This window comes from Ovis canadensis, chromosome 12 (genome assembly GCF_042477335.2).
Source record: "Ovis canadensis isolate MfBH-ARS-UI-01 breed Bighorn chromosome 12, ARS-UI_OviCan_v2, whole genome shotgun sequence".
NCBI lineage: Eukaryota > Metazoa > Chordata > Mammalia > Artiodactyla > Bovidae > Ovis > Ovis canadensis.
In genome coordinates, this window is record NC_091256.1 from 15,294,731 (window position 1) to 15,318,417 (window position 23,687).

The following is a 23,687-nucleotide window of genomic DNA, read 5'->3' on the forward strand; positions in this document are numbered from 1 at the left end:
TCCATCTGTCCAAACCCGCGGGATGCGCAGCTCCAGGAGCGGACCCGGAGGTAAATGGCGAGAGTGGCCGCTCAGCAGGGCTCGTCAGCTGCAACCAGGGCGCCACTCGGACGAGGGGGGGGGTGTCAGCGAGGGGAGGCTATGCATGTCTGCGGCAGCGGGGACGCGGGAACTCGCTATATACTTGCGCTCACTTTTGCTGTGAACCTAAAACTGCTCTCAAGAATAAAGTCTGATGGGGTAGAAACATATCACGCGTGCTTAGTACTGATAATGTGGAAGTATGTGTATGAAGTGTCTGGCACACTGCAGGTGGTGAACAATCGCAGCTTCTCTCATCACGGTGTGGGTCCAGGAATTGTCTTTGTTCATTTTTTGGTGGTATTTTTTCCATTAGTAAAGAATATAGATTCAATTTTAAAAATTCAAAAGCAAAATTTAGGAACTATAAAGAGGAAAAACACTTGAAATCTCATTACTCAGAGCAAACATATCACCTTCCAGATTTCTCTCTGTGCGTACTGTGTATGGTTTTATATAACCGGGACCATAAAACAGAACCTTTTTTCTCTTTCAGTGATATACTTGTGGACCTCTTTCCAAACTGATCAGTATGAATCTGCATCATCTTATGTAACGGCTAAGTAGTATTTCATTTTAAAATGTAACTGTAACTGGCCCCCTGTAGATGGATATGGGGTATTTCTAGTATTTTGTTGCCATGAACAACTGTCTGATGAACCTTTTTGTGGAGACATATTTAGAGACAGATAAATACATATTCCTGCAGGAAACTGGTACCACCAAGAAGGCAAGAACCTTCTCATGTACCCACATCCTCTTTAATACTAAAAGTTATCAACCTTGGTTAGCAACTTTCTCTTCTGAAACTAAAGCAAGATTTTAGAAGTTCAAATGTTGGAGGGGCTGGGTAGGAATGCATGGCGGAGAGACAACCCAGGCAGGTAGGGGTGCCTCCCGAGGTGGGGAGGGCTGCCCATCTCCAGGCTCCGTGCGCAGCTGGCGCCTCACCTGTGCGGGGGGCTGAGGCTGGGGGCCTCCCCTGCTCAGCCTGGGGAGGGGGTGCAGTGGGCGTCTGAGGGACTTCCCAGGTGGCTTTGTGGTAAAGAACCTGCCTGCCAATGCCGGAGGTGGAGTTCAGTCCCTGGGTCAGGAAGATCCCCTGGAGGAAGGCATGGCAACCCACTCCGGTGTTCTTGCCTGGAGAATCCATGGACAGAGGAGCCTGGCGGGTCACGAAGAGTCACGTGAGGATGCGTCCAGGCCTTTGTGTCAGGATGCAGTGGGTCTGGGGGGAGGTCAGTGACATTGATGCCAGGAACACATACGGGCTTCCGGGATGCGGATGCTGGGGCCGTGACCGCTGAGGAGGCCGACTTGGGTTTTAGCCGCTTAATAAAAGTAGTTAATATTTATCGATCTCTTATCTGCGTCAGGTGTTATGATTTACATAATTACCTCATTTAGTGCTCTAGCAGCACTGTAAAGCAGGTACTTGCTCTAGGCCCACCCACTTTCCATTTCCCCATAGCACAGGACCAGTCCCAAGGAGAACGGGGAAGTGGTCAGTTTGTTCCGAGGCTGACCTTGTCCAGGAAGGCCTGGGGTACCCAGAGGACAGACACGGAGCTCCTGGACTCAGAGGCTGCTATGCTTCCCCGTGGGCCTCGGAAGTGGCTCTGATCACGGGGTGAGAAGCTGCTCTTCGCTGACCTGGGAGTGACTGCCAGGAGGCCTGTGGGCGCGCTGTAACCAGGCTCTGAGTCCTGGGAGCCTGCCCACCCTCACCCCACAGCCCGGCTCTGGCCAGGGCAGGGAGACTGAAGCAGACCAGCTCCTTGCTGTCTTGAGATCTTGCTTACAAGCCTGGGGTGAAAGGGCCTGATGGGTTCCTTATCAACAGAATGCATCTGGTTGAGAAAAATTAGCCTCTTTGTAGGCCTGTGTGCCTCTGTGTGTGTGCACATTTGGCAACTGGGGTCAGGCAAGAACTAACTTTGGCAGCCCTGGGGACTAAAGGGAGGTTTGTAGCTTTTGCATCTTGGAAAACAATCTCCAAAATGTTCCAGGCAGAGTTCACCTCCTCCGGGCTTAAGTGGAAGAAAGATGCATCTTGGGACTCGCTTGCCATGACCTCTGGACCTGACCCACTCGCTGGGGACAGTGCCTTTGGTGTGGCCTTCAGGGACCCAGAGGAGCGGGACCAGTGCAGGTGTGGAGGCCCCGCCCTTGGCTCAGCTCTCCACCTCCTCCTTCCTCTGCCAGGCTGCGCTGACCCCTGGGGTCTGTGAGGAACCCCCTGTGTTTGAGACTGAGGGCTCTGGGTTCTTAATTCTGCCCAGGTTTTGTGTTATGGGTTGAATTATATCCCCCACCCCTACAAACATGCTGAAATTCTCATCCCGGTGCGCCAGAATGTGAACTTGTTTGGAAACTAGGTAGTAGCAAGCGTGATTAGTCAGGAAGAGGTCTGCCTCAGAGGGTAAAGAATCTGCCTGTGGGAGACCTGGGTTCGATCCCTGGGTCAGGAAGACCTCCTGGAGGAGGGCATGGCAACCCACTCCAGTATTGTTGCCTGGAGAATCCCCAAGGACAGAGGAGCCCAGTGGGCTACAGTCCATGGGATTGCACAGAGTCGGACATGACTGAGCAACTAAGCAGAGCACAGGAAGAGGCCGTGCTCCGGTAGTAGAGTCCCCTAGCCCAATATGACTGATGTCTCATGCAGGTGACCAGGTGCAGACACAGCCCACGGGGACAGCAGGCCCTCGGGACCTGTCCTGTGCTATGGGGAAACGGAAGGAGGCTGGACTCAGAGGTGGAGGCAGAGACTGCAGTCCTGCAGCTAGAGGCCGAGGAACACCAGAGATCTTGCCAGCACACTCCCAGAAGCCGGCAAGAGGCAAGGAAGGGTCCTCCTACAGTCTCCAGGAGAAGCGTGACCCTCCTGACAACTTGATTTCAGACTGCTAGCCTCCAGAACCGAGAGAGAATAAATTTCAGTTCTAGGCCACCTGGTGGGTGGTGCTTTGTTAGGGCAGCAAGGAATCCAGCACGGCCTGGGTCTGAGGGTGCCCCAGGAGCCCTTCCCCATCCGGACACACGGGCCCCTCCTTGGAGAAGGGCCCGTCTGGGGGTGCGCCAACATCTCTCCTTCTGTCTCGGGGGAAATGTGGCCCATGAGGGCTGAAGCGGTGGGCCCCGGTGGAACACGGCCCTGCCTTTGCAGCCTTGTGACTGTCCGTGCTCAGAGCCCTGGGGGCCTGCCGGCTGCTGGCTGTGCTGGTGGGGTCGGCTTCTGGTGCGCAGAAAGGCCTGAGGACTCTGACTTCATCTCTGCTGGCCTAAAAGCCCTGGGCTTAGCGTTTCTGGGGGCCAGGAAATATCAAGACGTGCTTTGGTGGTTTTGCTCCGGTCTGTGATTCCGCGGTCTGATGGGACAGACTCATTGCTGCTCAAGTGTGTTTTTATAAAATCCTGAACCACTCCTCCTGGTCTCTTCTGTTCCCTGGCTCTGTGCAGCTCAGCATCAGACCCGTAAGAAAAAGTAAGTAAATCTCCGTGTGGTTTTGATGCTCTTTTCAGAGCGCGTGTGCGTGTGTGTCAGTGAGAGACAGACAGGCACCGAGAGACTGCGCTGCACAGGTGGACTCAGGGTGCCCGAGTTGGCAGGACACAGCTGAAAGAAGACACTGCAGGGCGGCGTCCTCTGTCCAGATGCTCTTGCCTTTGGGAGCCAGGGGCAGCCCTCCCTCGGGGCAGAGCTGGCGGGCTCCCACCGGCTGGCAGCCCCGGAGCATCCTTCACGCTCTGAGCCCACCGGGAGCTGCACAGATGTGTCCCAGAAGCGGGCCCAGAGCAAGGCTTCTCGGGGCTCCCTTATCGAAGCCCTGGCATTTTTGGGCACTGCAGGCAGCAGAGACTCAGCCTGCACACCCTCCCCGCTGCCTTCCACCCTGCCAGGGGTGAGGTAGTCCCCACACTGGGCAGGAATCCTCTGGGGGCCCAGGAATGCATGGGGGCGCTGGGAGGGGTATGGTGTGTGGCTCCGAGTGGGCCCCACACAGCCCCTGCACAGGCGAGACGCTTCCCTGGAGGAGGGCCAGGAAGGCCTGGGTGGGCTGTGAAGGAGGAGGCATCGTGGTGGGCCTGGCTGCGGGCACTGGGGAGGCGAGCAGCAGGGCTCCTGAGCGCCATCCCGGAGGGTGCTCGGGACTTCAGAGCATGGAGTCAGAAGGCGCCAGAGTTCTGGAATCCCCAGGTGCTATGCTGTGGCATCAACAGCAGAAACTGTCCAAGGAAGGTGGTCCCTGCCCTCATCTTTGGGGACGGAAGGGAAGGTGGTGGCTTAAAGAGTGGTGGTCTCACTCCGAACCCCGCCCTGCCCCCCGCCGAGAGCCTGGGGAGAAGAGGAGACCCACCTTCACCACCAGCCCCCGCAGAGTGCTTCACAGCTTTAAGATGACATCCAAGGACTCCCCTGGCGGCCCAGCAGTTCGGAATCCTCCTTGCAATGCAGAGGACGTGGGTTCAACCCCTGGCTGGGGGACGAGGATCCCGCATCCCTGGATGTGTGCCACAGCTACTGAAGCCGGCACACCGTACCTGGAGAGTCTGCATGCCTCAACAAAACATCCCACAGGACACGAGGAAGACCCTGAGCGCTGCACACTCCCGACACAACCACACAAGTCATTAATAAATTTTTTTTTTAAAGAAGGCAGTCCCAATGTGCCGAGGTTCTGGAGCTTATTGAAAGGAAGGAGGCCGAGCCCTCATCAATCAGAAGCTTTCCTCGTCCCCAGGTTACCCAGACAGGCCCAGGCTGCCATACCGCCCCCCCACCCCCACCACAGGCCCACATCACCATCGGGCAGCCTTCTCACGGACACTGTGGCCGCCTCCTCAGCCGGGCCTTCCAGCTGAGCTGCCGCACCTTCAGGACAGGTGACCCTGGCAGGCCCAGCAGGTTCTGTGAGAGCCAGCCTCAGATCGGGGCATTGCTCACCCTGGGGAACAGCCTCAGATCGGGGCGCTGCCTGTCTGGGGGAGCCAGCCTCAGATGGGGGCGCTGCCCGTCTTGGGGAGCCAGCCTCAGATAGGGGCGCTGCCCGTCTGGGGGAGCCAGCCTCAGATCGGGGCGCTGCCCGTCTGGGGAGCCAGCCTCAGATTGGGGCACTGCCTGTCTGGGGGAGCCAGCCTTAGATCGGGGCACTGCTTGTGGGCGTGTGCTCCCTTCCCTTGCTGCCGTCCTGTTTCGCTCCCATCCTCCATACACCCTCTCCCCTCACTGGTCCCAGCCTCACTGCCTCCTGCCCTCTTCAGCTTTACCTCCCTTCTGCCGGGGAGGTTCCAGAGAGGCAGCTGTGGCCCAGCCAGTGAGCTGTGTGTCCCTGGGCACCTGGCTTTACCTCTCTGAGCCTCAGCGTCCCTATCTTGAAGGTATTCCCGTATGCCCTTCTCAACTCTGGGCGTTGAGTCTTACTTCCATAGATGTGAACATTGTTTAGGAAATAAAGGTGAGGTTTCCCCCGAGGCACCTAGTTTGGGATGCTGTCTTTAGGCTGTGTCAGCCGGGTTAGAGAAGCTGACACATTTCTAGATAGGGTAGGGTCAGAGACAGGTGACGTTGATTATAACAATGGGATAACAGAAATTAGTAGAGTGCGCGCCAGCCTGAAGGGAGATGACCTAAGAGAAAGTCATCAAAGTCCCCCGGCCCCAGTTTCCATCTGTAAAGTGAAAGTGAAGTCGCTCAGTCGTGTCCGACTCTTTGTGACCCCATGGACTGTAGCCTACCAGGCTCCTCCCTCCATGGGATTCTCCAGGCAAGAGTACTGGAGTGGGTTGCCATTTCCTTCTCCAGGGGATCTTCCCGACCCAGGGATCGAACCCAGGTCTTCCACATTCCAGGCAGATGCTTTAACCTCTGAGCCAGCAAGCAGCAGTAATAAGGGTTGCAGGGCCACACGCAACAGCAGAGGTGGGAGCAGTCTGGGAGCTGTAAAGCACCCCCTCACCTCCACGCGCACGGTGGCAGGGGGAGCCAGCGACACTCCCCCCGGGGGTCTCCCCTCCGCTCGCCTCCGCTGCCCTCCTGAGCGCCCTTCCCTCTGGGAGCCGCATGCTGCCCCCAGGGCGTTTCTCTGGCCACTAATCCCCCTGCGGTTCTCTCCCTCCAGACTGTAAATTCACCTGCCACCCGGAGTGCCGCAGCTTGATCCAGCTGGACTGCACTCGGCAGGACGGCGCCTCCCGGGATAGGCCGTCTCCAGAGAGCACCCTCGCCGTGACCTTCAGCCAGGTAGGCAGCACGGACCGCGGAGCTTGACCTCTGAGGGGTCTGGGCTCCCCTCACCCCCACGGGCTCTGGTGAGTGGGAGGTGCGCGGGTGTTCCACGTTTGCCGGATGTTCCACGTTTGCCGGATGTTCCGTGTTTGCCGGATGTCGGGGTCCCGTTCCCGCAGGATATCGGGGGCCCGTTCTTGCCGGATGTCAGGGTCCCGTTCCCAGCGGATGTCGGGGGTCCCTTTCTCGCCAGATGAGGTCCACGGCACACACTCAGATTCTTCGCCCAGTTCTGATGGGGCAGGGGGCAGGTGGCTACACCGCCAAAGCAATCCTCCACTGCACTGCGTGTCCTATGACTCAGCTCCATTCTGGCACTTTCTGCGCACGCCACCCCCACCCCCACCCCCACCCCATGACCACTGCAGATACCGATCACAAGGCCGTGCTCTCACCCGTGCCCCTGACCCACTGGCTACAGATCCAGGTTCCACAGCCCCCTCCTGAAGCCCAGTTACTTTGCTACTGCAGCTCACAGAACTCAGAGGCATTTTTGGCCCACTAGATTACCAGTTTATTATAAAAGGATGTAAGGGGAACGTCCTGATGGAAGCCATGCGGACAGCAAGGTAGGCAGAAGGCACACGGAGCTTCCGTGCCCTCTCCCAGCCCTGCTCTCTCGGCACCTCCCTGTGTTCACCCACCCAGCTCTCCAGCCCCATCCTTTCGGGGTTTTACAGACAGGACTGATCAATTCCCTGGCCACTGGCAACCATCCTTCAGCCCCTCCCCAGTCCCCAGAAGCCTGGCAGCTGGGAGGGAAACTTCCTATCCTAACCCTTGGTAGGTTCTCCTGATCCTTAGGTGGGGTCCAAAGTCACTTCATCAACATAGGAAACATCTTTCTTGCTCTGTACTTGGGAAGTTCGAAGGGTTTTTGGAGCTCTGTGCCGGAAACGGAGAGAGACCAAGGATATGGTTCTTGTGATAAATCGCAGGTGGCACACCCCTTGCCAAGGGGCTGGGGGCATGGAACAGGGTGGAAGGAGCAGGGAAGCCTGCTGCTCTTGAGAAGTGCCCTGTAGTCCACCCAGGCACAGAGCCTGCCTTGTCCTAGGGCTCCAGCCACGGGGTGCGGTATGGGTGGGGGTGGGAGTCCCAGGGAAAGCTCCTGAGGGTCCTCTGAAGCCTCGTAGCCCTGGGGTAGTGGGGGTGCTGGCGCTGAGGTGCTGGCAGTGCGTTGTCAGGCCAGCTTCAGAGGGACTGCACAAGTGTTTCCCTGTGTCAGAGGACCAGGAAGATGATGCCCAAAGCAGTTCTTGATTCTGGGCTTTGCCGAGGCACTTGAACCAGGATGTATTCGACCTTTGATGTCAAGCCTTTGGGAGGGAGACAGGAGAGCCTTGCTTTTGAACACACATTGATTTATCTGCTGTGTGCCAAGCACTGGTAAGAGTGGGGATCCTCAGAGAACTTACATTCTGGCAGGAGAGGCAAAATACAACCAAATAGTATATGCTGTGATACGAGTTTCAATAAAAGTATGAGCCAAGTGTTCTGAGTAGACAGTGTACAGGGAAGTGCGGCTGTTTCTGTTGGGAGAAATCAGGGAATACTTCCCAGAGGAGGTGACATTTCCTCTAAGCCTTAGTGTATGAGTCGAAGGTTGTTGGTCAAGGAAGTAAGGAGTGTCCCAGGACGTCATCTGTTTATTTATTTAACAAATATGTTTTGAATGTAGACCATGTGCCAAGCCCAGGAATGCTGGGAACTTAGTGATACAGTCAAGTAGGAGCAGCCCTTTAAATAAACCCCTGGTTTCTGAGGGGAAGGCCCTTGGTGCTGTGAGAGACAGCACAGATGCTGAATGACTGGCTATTTCCTCAAGAGAATACGAGTGGGCCTGGGGAACTGGGGTCCAGTCCCAGGTCCCCAGACTCGCCACCCACACGTGCTTTTTCCAGCCATGATGGACCTGCTCAACCATGTTCAGTCACTGGGTCCACCCGTGGGTGCTGCCAGCCTCCCTGCTGCTATTCCCCAGGCCTTTCCTCCCACTGGGAAAGCAGGACAGGAAGCAGATATGATGTGTATTTTTATTAAAATGATATGAAATTGGTTCTGAAAGCTGTGTCTCTGGGACAAGCTTGCAGGCACTGAGTCACCTGGCCTCCCCTCTCTACAGCTCCCATGCCCCGTGGCCGGGGCTGAACTGAGACACCGGGAGCCTGAGCCGCAGGGCAGCCCGCCATCCGCCCTGTGGCGGTGGGCCGGTGGGAGGTGTCATCCCAGGCTCAGTCCCGGGCATCATGGACGGAGCTGTGGAGCTCTGTACTCAGCCCAAATCCCCCTAGAACAAGCTGCCAGCCCATGTGACGTGGTGTCTTGGAAATTCACAGGGCATGAGGAGGTTGTCCTGCACACTATCCACAATCAGTGGCAATATAGAAATAACGTAAACACGTCAAGAAAGATGAACACACGTACTATGCGGAGCTGTACAGTCAAGACCATCTCATGCTGTCTGTACCGCTACCATTCATTGGATATCACGGCAAAGGCCCCGAGGAGAACACCGTGTCTGTATTAACCTGGGATTATGGAGGACATTCTGAACAGTGAGAAAAGCTATGATTCATTGCCCAGTTTCTCTGCTGCTGCCTGTCTGAGGCTTCCTGGCATTGGAAGAAACCAGTACATTGATATGATGAATCAGTGTAGATCATCAAAACATTTTTTCAGCAGGAAAACTGCCTGTCACCTTTTACCAGTAAAGCTGGTGGTAAAGAACCCGCCTGCAACGTGGGAGACCTGGATTCGATCCCTGGGTTGGGACGATCTCCTGGAGAAAGGAAAGGCTACCTACTCCAGTATTCTGGCTTGGAGAGTTCCACGGACTGTATATTCCCTGGGGTCACAGATTCGGACATGACTGAGCGACTTTCTGGAGAAGGAAATGGCAACTCACTCCAGTACCTTTGCCTGGAAAATCCCATGGACTGGAGCGACTTTCACTTTTCAATTGCCATACAGGCATAGTGGGTGGTGCAGGCTGGCTGTATCACAGAAGATGATGTAAAGATATGCACTTTGCCTGAGAAATGCACTGTTGATAGGATCGCTGATGCAGGCCCTCAGCTCTCTGGATCACTAGATTACAGTGTGGTACATAGCTTATATGGGGCTTCCCAGGCGGTGCTAATGGTAGAGAACCTGCCTGCCAGTGCAGGAGACGAAAGAGATGTAGGTTTGATCCCTGGGTCAGGAAGATCCCCTGGAGGAGGGCATGGCCACCCATTCCATTATTCTTGCCTGGAGGATCCCATGGATAGAAGAGCTTGGCGGGCTGTGGTCCACAGGGTCACGCAGAGTTGGACACAACTGAAGCAACTTAGCACGCATGCGCATTGTTTAAATAACAAAGCATTTATTTATCTGGATGCACCAGAGTCCGGTGACAGCAGAATCGCAGTTCCTCCTCTTGGCCATGCTGTAATGAATCGGTGCCAGGGTGATTATTCTGAAACTCTCTAAGGTATTTGTTTCAATAGATGAGCATACTAATGAGAGCTTACAAATGTCCTTGAGATAGACCTGTCCCTGGTTAAAAATGTGTGAAGTACTGCTGATTGGAAGTTGCCCATAAGAAAGGCCCCCTGGTGGCTCAGTGGTAAAGAAGCCGCCTGCCAGTGTAGGAGACATGGGCTTGATCCTTGATCCAGGAAGATCCCACATGCAGCCGACTACGCCGGTGCGCCACAGCTATGGAATAGCCTGTGCTCTGGAGCTCGTGCTCCACACAAGGGGAGCCCCAGTCGCCGCCGCTCGGCGCACCAGAGAAAAGTTAGCGCAGCAGTGAAGACCCAGCGTGGCCACAAGTAAATACATAAAAATTATTTTTTTAAAAAAGGGACAAGTAATACGTTCGGATCAACTTCATTCATCGTGGAGGAATGTCCCATTCCTAAACAGATTCCTGTAACTCATGTACTTAGTATGAGAAGAAAACTTTTGTACATCCTCCACACGCTTCAGAATTGGAGCTGTCTATACCGGAGTCTGCGTGGAACCAGACCTCTCGGGAGGGCCGTGCCCCGTCCAGGGTGAGAAAAGGAAGGGAGACAAATCTGACCCCCAAGCCCTGGGGAATGATGCGGACTTTTGCGGAAGACTTTCTTTAGAAGGTGGAGGAGGGAAGTTACATAGCCCACCAGAGAGCAACGTCTCCTAAATATCTCATTTAGACTATTTCCCCCCACTTTCTTTTCCACTGGGAACTTCCATGTCTGTCTTTCCGTTCTCCTTGAGCCTGCCCAGCCCACTGCATCCTGGGTCCTACTCTGGGTCTCTGTTTCTCCCTCTGGAGCAACAGGTCTCAAATGGGGGTGGTTTTGCCCTCCCCTCTCCGCCGGGTCACGGGCAGTGACTGGAGACATTTTTAGCGGACACAGCTTGGAGGAGGCTACTAGCACCCAGTAGGCAGAGGCCTGGGATGCTGCTGAATGATTCCAGTTGTACAGGAAAGCGCCCCCTCCACTTCACCCCCCGCACAACAAAGAATCATCTAGACCCAGTTGTGAACAGTGCAGCGTGAGAAACCCAAACGAAGCCTCACTTAGCAGACACTCTCAAGTGCGGGGTGGGGAGGGGGAGGGGAGCAGGAAGCGCCAGAGCAGGGCCTGGAGTTTGCTGGATGCCTGTCTCATCCTCAGAATTTCAACAGTGAGCAGGTGTTTCCAAGTCTGAGTATTTGGGAGGAGAGTGACTCCCCTCCTTCTGTTGGGGAGACGTGTCAACCTTGGAATTTTCTGGCAAGCTCAATCAGGGCTGTGCCTAGAGCAGAACCACCACAAAAATACAGAAGGAGCCAAGAGCCCCTCGTGGGTGCCGAGCAGCCCCCATGGCAGCTAGCCTGGAGTGGGGTTTGCTCAGTGGGGTTTGCTCCAGGGCTGGCTGGGTTGGGCTGCAGTGTTTGCCTTGGACAGGCCTGGCTGCATGCTTCAGCACAGCTGGGGCAGCACCTAGCCTTCTATCAATAAAACCTGGGCCCTGCTCCAGCCTCACTCGCCTTTTCTAAAAAGCCTGTTTGTGCTGATTTCCGCCTTGGCTCGATCTTCTGTTGTGTTGCATACCAGGATGGAGTTTTGCGTTCACCTTGACCTCGCCACCTGGTCTGAGCTACCCAAATGTTCGAGTGCCATTTTCAGGGGGTGGGGTGGGGTGGGGATTTTCAGGGGGTGGGGAGGGCCCTGATCGGAGCTCTGCCAGTTTGGAGGCACATGACTGTTAGGAGGTCTTGGCTTGGTGGCATTTCTTTGCTCTGCTGTTGAAGGAAAAGAAAAATCATTGATCTTCCTCCATCCAGAAGGAACCACTGTTCGTTAACATTTTTACATTTTCTTCCTGTACGTTCATACATTTTTCAAAACACAGTTGAGATCATCCTGTCGATAAGAGTTTGGCCTCAACCTTTGAAAAGCAGTAATCCCAAGGTTCAGGCTGTCTTCTCTCTGCCATGAGAGGTGGGGAGGGGGGAAGACGGGGCGAGTGTTTAGGGGGCGGGAACGGGCTTAAAGCCCCAGCTGCACTCAGAAGCTCTGTGGGTTGTGCACGTCTCTCCCAGGTGGAGAAACAGAGGAGGCGCGGCTGCGAGCTGCCCATGCCTTAGTCAGTCTCTCCTTGGAGATCGCCAAGGTCTGGCATGACTGGCTTTTCTCTTGGGCACCCTTTGCTGACCAAGCAAATCCCTTCAAGTCCGCCCAGGTCTCCTCTTCAGTTTAAGGCTATTTCCTAGAGGACGTGGTTGCCGTCAGCTGAAGATCACGATACGTTGCCAGAACTGCTGCAGTTCCCTTATTTGGGGGCATGCCCCAAAGACTTTACCCTTCAGGTGGTGCGAAAGTTGCTCTTACCCTGTCACCCCTGTGATGAAAGAATCCCGGGGGCTCCCCAGTGCCCTCCGGACAAAGTGAGACCTCTGCTGGTCTGGCTTGGTCCTTTCTGTGCCTACCCGAGAGCGGAAGCCCTTGCCCACAGCTGTGGATTCTTACCAGAACCTGCTGCTGCCCAGAGGGACGTGGCAGCTCCGTGCCCGGCCTTTGGTGCCCCTTTCCTCGGCACGTGGAAGGCACGGGCGACAAGACAAACACAGCAGCACTCTCCCTCCCGCTCAGCTCTAAGGGATCTCCTATCCATAGGGCCCAGATTCCCCCCTCCTGGTGGCACCCCATAACCCAGCAGCAGGCTTCAGAAACGAGGCTCTTGGCCCCAGTCTGCAAGTCCAGCCCCGCCTGCTGCAGTTCCCAGACCTCCCCAGGCACTTTCCACACTGAGGACTCTGGCCATGTCAATAGTCCACCGGTGCTACTATTTACTTAATATTCCTCTTCAAATAGATTTCTTTTATTAAACTTAAACTTATGTTAGAGGACAAAGTTTCAGTCCTTGAATCACCATTGATGTACTTAGGATTTTTTTTCCTGATACTCATAATTAATATTTAATCTCTAAAATTAAAAAAGCAGTATGCCTAAGGACTGTCTCAGATTCCTTCCACATGTAATGATAGAGCCAGGCATTGCTTTAAAGTCCTTTCTGGTGCCCTCAGTGGGCAGCAGAGACTGCTCTCCCCAAATACCAGCGCACTGGGTCCAGCCACTGCCTCCTGGGCACCGTGATCAGTGGAGAGAACTGTAGGGGTACCAGGAAGGAAATTCCAGCCACTGGCACCAAGACCCATGTGGTTTTCCAAAGGAGGGATGGGTCTGCGTGTACTGACAAGGGATAGTGCCAACAGAGACAAGCCACTCAGTGGTACATACAAGACAATCCATTTGTACCTTGTACATGTGTGTGTGTGTGTAAATGTGTGTGAGAGTGAGGGCCTGCAGGGCACCCAGCCAACTGCTGGAAGATATTTCACCTTGGGAGGGGGTGGGGGGTGACTGGGGTAGAGTGAGAGAACCCTTGACTTTTGCTCTTTGCTTCGGGGCTATTTGAATAAGCCGATGCTATCCAGATGGTTCTCGTGTAATATTTCTAAAAGGTAATACCTATTTTCTTAAAAGAAAGACTCTTGGCCTGGATGACAGGAGAGCCTGGTTCTAATTCAGATTGTGCAGATGACATTGTGGACGTGTGACGGGCACAAGCCTCTTAGCTTCCCTGAGCCTCAGGTTTCTCCTCTGAGCAATGGTGGTTCTGTGGCTGCAGCGAGATGTAGGCGAAAGCATCTTGGTATCACCAGGTAACATTCCAAGGCCGTCTCTGGTGCCTTCAACAGCCTTAATGGATTTTTTTTTTTTTTAATCATGTTGCCTTGTGATGGAAGCCCCTGGCAGCTTCCTATTACCCTCAAAGTCAGTCTGAATCTGGATTAGCACACAAAACCCTTCACAATCTGGTTCTGCCTACTCTCCACAATACCAGAAAGATGCATTCTTCTCCTGGACATAAACCCAGGACACTATGGTTTTGTGGTTTGCTGGGCACTCTGCTACAAGACACGATTATCGCCTTCTTTGTAGCCTCTTATTGCTCTGCTCTGTTGATAAAAGGACTCAAGACCCTGTCCGCCTTCACCAAGGGACGGGGGCTGGCCGGCTGGCCTTTCAGCCCTCCCGGTCGGGCCACCTAGACTTTCTCCGCGTGTCCCCCGCCTTCTCCCCGCAGCCCCTCGCGGTCCTCCCCTCGCGGTCCTCCCCTCGCAGGGCGCCCACTGCAATCGCCTCCTGCGGCCCCCGCAGCCTCGGAGTGGTGACCCAGCTGGTCAGGAGAGCCGGGTTTCCTGCCTCCCGGCCCTGTCCTGTCTCTGCGGCCGCACCTCCGTTTCCCTGCCCTGCCCCTGCCGAGGGCTTGCTTCTCCGAACCCTTCAGGAGGATGCCCCAGCCCCCAGGCCCGCGCCACAGGCCGAACCCAGAGCCGCCACACGGGGGAGCCACTGAGCCGGAAGGGAAGACCCGCGGGGACCGGGTCTGCCTCTGCAGAGGCTGGGGCTCCCTGAGGAGCACTCCCGATAGATGCGTGTGCGCCTCTCCAGGGATTCTGGCCCTGGGTCTCCTCTGAAATGCTCTAAAGGCTTATCAGGCTGAATTGTGATACCAACGTTAGCTAACGTTTGTTGAGGCACACCATGTGCTCTGCTTCTTTTATCAATTATTGAGAGAGGGGTGTTGAACTCTCCAACTCTAATTGTAGATTTGCCCTTCTCCTTTCAATCCTATCTTGTACTTTGAAGCTCCATTATTCAGTGCGTAAACACTGAACATTATTACAGTCTCTGGATTAATCGACCCTTTTCATTATGAAATAAATTTCTTTATCTTTGGCAATATTCTTTGTTCTGAAATCGACTTTGTCTAACGTTGATGTAGCCACTGCGGCGTTCTTTTGATTACCGTTAGCATGTTATTTCTTTATCCATCCTTTTATTTTAGGCTATTTGTGCCTTTATATTTAAAGGTCATGTCTTACAGAAAGCAGGTAGTTGAATCTTGTTTTTTTTTTTTAATCCAATTGGATCATCTCTGCTCTTTGAGTTATTTAGTTCATTTGCATTTAATGTAGTTATTGATATAATTAGATTTGAAGTCTATCGTCTTGCTGTTTGTTTTCTATTAGGCTTATTCTTTGTTTCCTTTTCTTCCTTCTTTTGGATTAATCGAATACATTTTACAATTCTATTTTATCTCATTTGTTGCCAGCCCATCCACAGGTGCCAAAAGGAGGGGCCAGTCTCCAGCCACCCCCCACCACAGATTTCCCTCCACGCTCTAGAAACCAGAAGTGCTGGCCAAAGTTGTCAGTGATTCCGCTCCACTCAACAGCTGCCTCTAACAGGAGCCGCCCTAAGGCCTGTCTGACAGCCCAGGGGAGCTCAGTTCTGATCAGACAATGGGAATGGCTTCCCAGCCAGGAGGCTGTTGATACCCTGGTGCCAAGCAGAGCCAGAGTTCTAGCCCTTGCTTCTCTAGAAATGCTTAAGCACTGGAGATGTATCTCTGTGCCCCTCACAGCCCCACTCACTCCTCCCAGCCTAGAACCAGTAGGTGCCTGAGATGACCTCTGGCTGGGCCAGCTCGTCCTGAGGCCCTAAGGAGGCAACAAGCCTCTCTCTCTCTACATGCAGTAGTGCAAGGGTTGTTCACACATCTCACATCCGTGACCGCATTGCCCTGGCTCCTGAAGGACTGAAGCGATCACACGAGGGATGGGATTGTTGGTCAGAAGCATCTTTTATGATTCTCTAGTTCCCCTAAAGGAGGGCAGCTAGAAGGCCAACTCCCCAGGCCTGCCGCAGACCCAGCAACAGCCCTCCAGGGCCTCCGCGTCTTAGTCTGGGCTGATCTAACTGCCTTCGGTGTGTGTGTCAGGGCCTTAGCGAAGCTGGCAGCCTGACACCGCAGCAAGCGAAGCGTGGAGAGGGCTAGGAGCCCCGGAAAACTGCCTCTGCTGTGAGTCAGCCACGTACCTCTCACAACAGGAAGTCATCCGGGGGAAGCTGAGCTCTGTGGTGTGCTCACAGTCTAATGCTATCAGAAGCTGCTCTCGGGACACGGGGTGGCAGTAAGGTTCACCCCAGAGAGGGCATCTGAGAAAGGCTGCTTCCGAGAGGCGCTGGGAAGGTGGGGCAGGTGTGGTTGTGGGTGGGGAGTGTGCGTCAGGAAGCGGGTGGACGCAGGAGCGCTCTGAACGCAGAGGAGACTGAGAGCAAGGCCATGAGTGGGGTGGGCGGCTGCCGGGAGCGTGAGGCGAGCGTGTGTGCCTGCAAGGAGGGCTGCCTGAGTGTGGCTGGCAGTGGGCACGGCCTGTAGGCCGGGCACGTGCTGTGAAGGGCCTTGAAGGACCTGCTCTGGAGCTGAGGATATTGTTGTAGGCACTGGGGCATCACTGGAGGCAGGACAGCTGTGGTGAAAAATTGTCAGACACAGAGGCTCTGGGTTTGAAATCTGATCCCAGTATTTATTTGCTCTTCGGTTTGGGGCAAATCAGCCATCCTGAGTCTCATTTTACTCATCTGTAAAATACGTTCTTACAGGGTTGTGACAATATACAGCCTTGATGTACTCCTTTCCCAATTCTGAACCGGTCCATTGTTCCATGTCTGGGGGATTAAGTGCGAGAATGAAGTATGTGAGAGCTCAGTAGCTCCAATATGACATCTTTTTTTTTTTTTTTTTTTTAATTTATTTCGCTGCTCTGGGTCTCAGTTGTAGCATGTGGGATCTGGCTCCCTGACCAGGGATCGAACCTGGGCCCCCTGCACTTGGAGCTCAGAGTCTTAGCCACTGGACCACCAGGGAAGTCCCCAATATGACATCTTATTTCGTGTTGTTCAGACTGGCTGTTGGGAGAAAGCAAGGACTATGTGTTCTTCAGAACACCCAGTCTGGTGCCTGCCATGTAGAGAGTGCTCAGGAATTATTTGTTGAATAAATGAATAAGCTTGATACTAAGTCTTGATCCTCAGTACATATTCAATGATTATTAGTTGACATCTGAATGGGAAGATTTTATGATGAGATAACCCTGATCAAATCTCGGTCTAGACGGGTAACTTTGGCAACAAGACAGTGGGGAGTTTGGAGGAGTCAGGATGGGAACGAAGGACATTATTGGAAGGCTTTGCAATAATCTGTGTTGATGGAATCCATCAAGATAGGAAATTCTAAAGCAGGGGGAGCAGGGGGAGGCTGAGGCCCCGAATAATCACCTCCGTTTGGACCTGTTGAGAGTGAGGCCGTAGTGGGGAGGGCTGGGTACCTGGTGAAGCATCCATCTGGAGTACCTGGGGGAGAGGGCATCATGAGACAGGTCAAGCGTGGTTGATGCCATTAGCTTAGACGCAGCTCCCAGGGACAATGCGAGCACAGAGGGGGTGGAGGAAACAGTCAGTGAACTGTGGAAAACCCCAGTGAGCCAAAGGGAAGACAGGGTCATAGGCAGACTGAGAAAGCAGCTCCTGACTTATCTGTGACAGACGCCAGTGTCAGGCAGGATGACTGTGCGGAGAGCGGTCGGGGGATAGGTTCTGATGCTCTGCCTGTACACAGTCAAGGGCCTGGGTCTGGAGTCAGACCAGCTGGGCTGATTTGGCTCCACCGGAACTAGCATGTCTGACTGTGTGCAGGTTACTCGACCTGCCAGAACCTCCTCTTCCACTCTGTAAAGTAGAGATATTGAACTGTAGCCTCCTCCCCCGTTTGCTCTAGGGATTAAATGAAATGAAGCACATAAAGTTACTAGGAAGACAGCGTCCACACAAGGCGGCTAATGATCGCTCCAAATGGTTTCTGGGGTGGGTTGGCACCTCACCCGATTTTTGGCCTCTGAATATGTTTGTCGCTCATGAGGCCCCAAACCTGATCTCTGGACCCCTCCATGGATCCTGGATGAGGAGACCTGAGGTCCAAAGTTGCTGAAGCTCCCACAGCAAGCTAGAGCTGGAGCTGGGCCTGGAATACCAGCCCCCTGGCTTCCATTCTTGTACCATAGCTTTCCTGGAACACAGACCCACAGGGTGGATTTGGGATCTGGCCACGTGTCAGGATGGCATTTGAGAGAGGAAGAAAGTTTCCAATGATGTCTTTCATCATCTGACGCTCTGAGACAGGGAAGTCACCCATCCACCACTTCAGTGGGGCTTTCTGAATCCACCCCGCCCACCCCACCCCCCCAACAGCGACGCCATCATTGCTCTGGGGCTCTGGATGCTGCAGCTTCAGGGCCAGACTCCTCTTCCTGGGACCAGGGACAGGAACAGCCAGTTCCTACCCTTCGCACGTTCACTTCCAGAAGCATGAAGCGCTGTTGCCTAAGCTCTTCTTGCCGCCTTCTCCCCTCCCCCTGGCCACGTTATCACCACTGTTGATTATTCATGGGGAAGAGGTGTAGCCAGGGTCACTGGACACTGAAAGGAATCCGGTCTTCCTCCCTTTGGGATTATGGAGCTTCAGTCTGGATTTTTCCTCCTGGAGGCTGGCCAACTTGTTGTATCCCATGTGATCTTTGCTGGCTTCAGAAGAGTCCCAGGGTCCTCGCCAGCACCATCTCTGCTTTGCTTGGCTTCCTTCCAAGCCTGGACTCATTGACAGGTGGAGTAGGGTAGACATACAGACACTAACTAGGCTTTGAAAATATCTCATGAGCTATGATGGAACACATCGCTTCCCTCAGTTTCCTCATCTGTGAAATGGGAGTAAAACCTGCTATCAGGGTTGCAGAGCAACCCAAGTGATGAGGTGAAGGGACTTTGAAGAGCCCTTTTCAGATGTCACTTTTCATAATATTTGAACTGGCAGGGAGCAGCACCCTGAAAGAACACGGTGTCACTCAGGCCTTTTCCTAAGTGGATCTGGCATCTAGTGTGCTGCTCACAAGCAGAGACTCACGCTGACTCCTGGGGTACTTTGGCTTGTGGTTCAAAAAGCCCGTTGTCCGCTGTATTTTAAGATTGTACGTTTTGAATGTGTAGGGCTGCACTTGCTCTGCAGAGGTCAGTGTGTACTCCAAGGTCCAGGGTGGCCCGAGAATCTGGGGCCTGTTTTTCCCTTAAATATTGAATTCCCACTGAGCAAGGAAGTTCCTTGTATAAGGAAACGTGTGTTCTTTCAGTGGCCAGACAAAGCAGGCAGGCTCTTGCTGATGCCCAGGGGTCATGCAGAGCCCCCTCCCTGCAGGATTCATCATCCTGACATTGGCCTTTGAGGTGCTGGTGAGGGCAAAATCAGCTTCCTTTCCCTGGACCATAGTCTCTGGGGTAAACTCCCCTACTCCCAACAAAGTGAAAGTGAAAGTCGCTCAGTTGTGTGTGACTCTGTGACTGCATGGACTATACCGTCCGTGGAATTCTCCAGGCCAGAATACTGGAGTGGGTCCCCCTTCTCCAGGGGATCTTCCCAACCCAGGGATCAAACCCAGGTCTCCTGCATTGCAGGTGGATTCTTTACCAGCTGAGCCACCAGGGAAGTCCAAGAATACTGGAGTGGGTAGTATATCCCTTCTCCAGCGTATCTTCCCAACCCAAGAACTGAACTGGGGTCTCCTGCATTGCAGGCAGATTCTTTTACCAACTGAGTTATCAGGGAAGCCTTGCCCAACAAAACAGTCTTTGAAATACTCATTTGAAGAGCAGATTGTTCCAAAACCTACTTTCAACCCCACTAACGTGAGTTCTTCCCTGAAAACACCTGGAAGCTCACCCCAGCGCCCCTCCCCACCTGGTTACTTCCACTTGTTATCTCCCGGCTGGGGAGGCAGCTACTGGTAGTGACCATCCCTGGAGCTGGGCAGGTCAGCGGGCCGCGGTGCGGGCTCTCAGCTAGCTCATGTTCGTTCCTGCCAGGCATTCGCGGGCTTCTAGAAAAAAGACTGTGTGGGAGGATGGAGCCAAATTGGGCTGCAGTTGAAACCATCCTGAGCACTGACGGATTTGACTAAGACGGGGGAGGAAGAGGGCTCCTCGCAAAAGTAACCAGAGCTTAAAATGGAGCTGGCAGCTTGCAGTCTGGGGGCTGAGTCTAGCCCCTTACCCAGCTTGTGCCCCAAGACTGGATGCTTTTTGGAACTACAGGAGACACAGACTTGGAGAAAGTCCTGATAACCCCTCTCAGCCACTCTCTGGGCGTTTCCAGCGTCCCCAGGCCATCAGACTCCAGGAGCACGGTCCCCCTGGCATTGCTCGGCTCTGAAGGCTTGTTTTCTGTTCCCGAGATTCTGAGCCCCTCTCTGCTGAGAGACGGCAGCACGCTGACAGGCCCTAGGAGTGCAAGGACCCGGGTCTGAGTCCCAGCAAACTGGTCCTACCAATGTGACTCTGAGCTTCAGTTTCCTCATCCGTGAAAAGGGAATAATAATCTCTATCCCGAGGCTGTTGGGAAATGATAGACTGCATGTACATCACCAGGCACACGAGTAACTACTGTAGATGAAGGATTTGAAGGATTCGGCCCCAGTCGAGGAAGGCGCCCCTTCATCCAGTTCTAATGGAGATATGTAATTGAGCTGTCCTTGATGAGATGACATCTGGCAAAGACCCCTCTATGCCAGACCCGGCGCCCCTCCCCGCCCGGAATTAAACGCACTGATAACCTGGGTGGTGTCTGCAGGCGCCTTTAGAAACCGGAGGCTTCCTGGGGCAAGTTCCTGGGGTGGGTGGAAGGGCCTGCTTACTCTGCAGATTGCTGTAACTTTGCATCTGATTTGCATACGCTTGGGGCGGGGGGGCCCTGCAGTTTCTTCTGGCATTTCCGAGTTAAAATATTGCTGCTTCTCCAGGCAGACCAGATATTGATTTTCTTCTTCAGTCACTTCTCTAACCACTCCGAGGGGCCTGGCTCCTTCACCCAGGGAATGGGGAATGAGAGGGTGGGGGAGGCAGAGGATGGGGGGAAGGGAGGCGCGAAGGTGTGGGCCTTCGAGCTCCTGCCGTCCTGGGGGAGGAGAAGGAGCTGCCAGCAGGAGGATGGAGACAGCAGAGAGGGCATTTTCTCCCTTGGGTCCGTCCCAGTGCATTCCCGCCCGGCATCCCTGCTCTGACTCTGGGGATGCCCCGGGTCCACTTGCCGGTGGTCCAGCGGCAGGGTAGGGACGCGCAGGCCTGGGGCGGGAGGACCCGGAGGGGCGTGGCGACCGCCGGGGCCTGGAGGAACCTTGCGAGAGGAAGTGGCTTCTGAACCCCTCTGGCAGTGGAGGGGCAGGAGCGGCGCGGAGGCGGGGGCCGGGCCGAGAAGGGCTCGGCGCGGGGTGGAGCGGGGCGCCGGCGCGGAGGGCGCGAAGGGGCAGATGCCCAGTGAGGGGCAGAGCGAGGTGCGCCGCGCGGCGTCCGGGTCTGACCGCCTCCGGGGGACAGGTTACCCTGCCGCCTGAGCCCCTTGGGCTCCAGTGTGAAAGGCGAGGCGCCGGGTCCGCCCGGCCGAGTAACGGACTCGCTCCCCGGCGGGGCTGGAAGCTCGCGCCGCGGCCGCCTGGGGAAGGGTCCCCGCCTCGCTGCCCCGCACCCGAGCCCCCAGCAGATGCGCTCTCTGCCTCCGGCCGGGGCTCCGGGCTAGATGACGGTGGACAGCAGCATGAGCAGTGGGTACTGTAGCCTGGAGGAGGAACTGGAGGACTGCTTCTTCACCGCCAAGACCACCTTCTTCAGGAGTGTGCAGAGCAAACGTCCTTCGAAGGTAAATGTAATGATATAAGAGCCTTTCATGGCGGGGAAGCAAGCTCTGTGGTCTAGAAGGGAAACCTGGCTCCTGGCTGACAGGCTGTCAACGTCTTACCGGAGTGGGTGGGCAGTTGCCCTGCGGGCCCTCTTGAACTTGTTGACGGAGCAAACCCCGGGTTGGATCTGGAGCCCTTTGGGGACCACAGGCAAAACTGGTCTTTTTTTCTTTTTTAATGTTCTTTTCAGCATTTCCTGTCCCCGGACCTTTTCAAAATGGCTCTCTAGGATTTGGGGACAGCGCTCACCTGTGCCTGGGAGGGTGACCTTCCCCCAGATCGGAGCTCTGAAGCTCCAGGTGGCAAGTAGATGGCTCCCTGTCGCTCATTAAGGACAGCATTGCTAGGTTGAGACTTCCGTATTGCAGATGGCCAGAAACTGTCTTAAAACACAGCCCAGCAACTTTGCAGAAGTCCAGGGTGTTTCTAGCAGCAAACTAAAACTTCTCTCCTAGATCATCGTGCTGCTACCATGCTGACTTCCTGAGCTAGCTGGGGGTAACCTAAAGGGGTTTGTGTGTGTCCCCTAACGCGGCTGTGTATGCTAGACACCCAGCTCACCTGAGTCCCCTGGCCGCACTCTCCCAGTTGCCGCCATGTGTCTGCTACTTGGCAGTGGCGGCAGAGCTCTGTTTATTTATTTGTTTTGTTATTTAGATGAGAGGGCTCCAAGCCAGGGCCTTGCCTAAATGGGCCTGTTTGTAGACAGAGTGAGCGGTTACATTTTACAGGTGTATGCAGGCTCATAATTAATTCAGCAGTCCTACATGAGTCAAATTAGCTAAAAACTTCCCCAGGCCTGACTCTGGGGCCTCCGTAGTTAATAATTCATCTTGCCTGTAGGCCCCACATTTGCTGGGTTCTGCCCATCAAACAAATGCACTGTGAGAAGACACCCAAGAATCAGCAGAGGAGTTTTGATTTTAGTATTCAAAGAATCAACTAGAACAGGCCTGTGTCTGGGTACCCGTTTAAGAAACTGGGGCAGGGGGTAAAGAGGGCTCATGCGGAAACCATGGCTGCTAAGGGAGGGTGTCCAGCTCTCTCCTGGGATTCTTGCCTCAACGTGTATACCCCCTTCTACCCTCACCCCCACCCATATACATATTATTTAAGGGCACTCCAGCTGTGTAGGGTCTTTATTTAGGCCAGCGGATCTCAGCCTTAGCTGTACCCTGGAACTGCCTACTGAGCTTTAGAAAATATGGGTTCTTGGGCCCCACAGCACGGGGGTCTGATTTCGTTGGTCTGGGGTGAAGCCTGGGCATCAAGATTTTGAAAAGCTCGCCTGTTACTTCTGAGATGCAACTGAGGTTGAGAACCATTGCCCTAGAGAGTTTTGTTGCTGCCGGGTATGAAATGGTTCCTGTTTTTAGAACAAAGTTTAGCTGCTGCACTTGCTGCCAGCCAGGCTGTAAGCCCTTGGCCCTAGAGGGTGGGCTTTCTGTGCGATTGGGTAGAGGAAGGGGCACTGCAGAGCTGAGGCTCCTTTCACACGGCAAATAAAAAGGTATGTGTCTCTGGTGATTCTTGGGAGAAATAGAGATAGTTTACAGTAAAATATGCAGGGGCTTCCCTGGTGGCTCAGATGGTAAAGCATCTGCCTACAATGCCGGAGACCGAAGTTCGATCTCTGGGTTGGAAAGATCCTCTGGAGAAGGAAATGGCAACCCACTGCATTATTCTTGCCTGGAGAATACCTTGGACAGAAGAGCCTGGCGGGCTACAGTCCACAGGGCCACAAAGAGTCGGACGTGACTGAGCGACTAACACTTTCCCTTTTTTTTCATGCTGGCATGGGGAGGCAACTTGTTTTTTGGCCCAAATAGCCTTCTCTCTCATTCTCCCCCAAAACCCTTCCCAGGGATCACTCTTGAAAACACACCTTCACCCATGTCACCTCTCTCTTTGCAACCACAGTAACTCCAGCTTTGTCTGGTTCCTGAACCCATTGCGTGGCGTGAGGTCTCTGCACAGCCCCCTCCCTTGTTTTCCCAAGTCTGTAAGCCCTCGGAGGGCGGAAATCCCTTCTGAGAAATGGATTTTATTGAACCCCACACGGGGTGATAAGGATAATGCCTCAAAGAGAGAGAGGTGGACACAGCCCCTCTCATCCCTGGGCTCTGCCCAGCTACAGGGTGCGCGGAGTCTTGACTGAGATTCAGAACT

General features: G+C 54.3%; 1 protein-coding gene across 2 annotated transcripts in view; it reads left to right on the plus strand.

Moving 5' to 3' along the window:
* The window catches only part of RASSF5 (Ras association domain family member 5), a 75,147-nt gene that overhangs the window by 20,476 nt on the left and 30,984 nt on the right, over window positions 1-23,687 (plus strand). Inside the window, exon 2 of one of the 2 annotated variants that reach the window (XM_069545272.1) lies at window positions 6,204-6,325. In XM_069545272.1, the coding sequence (XP_069401373.1) occupies window positions 6,204-6,325 (122 nt within the window). Of the gene's footprint in view, window positions 1-6,203; window positions 6,326-20,734; window positions 21,479-23,687 lie in introns of those variants that run through there. The other variant, XM_069545271.1, reaches the window with a different exon arrangement.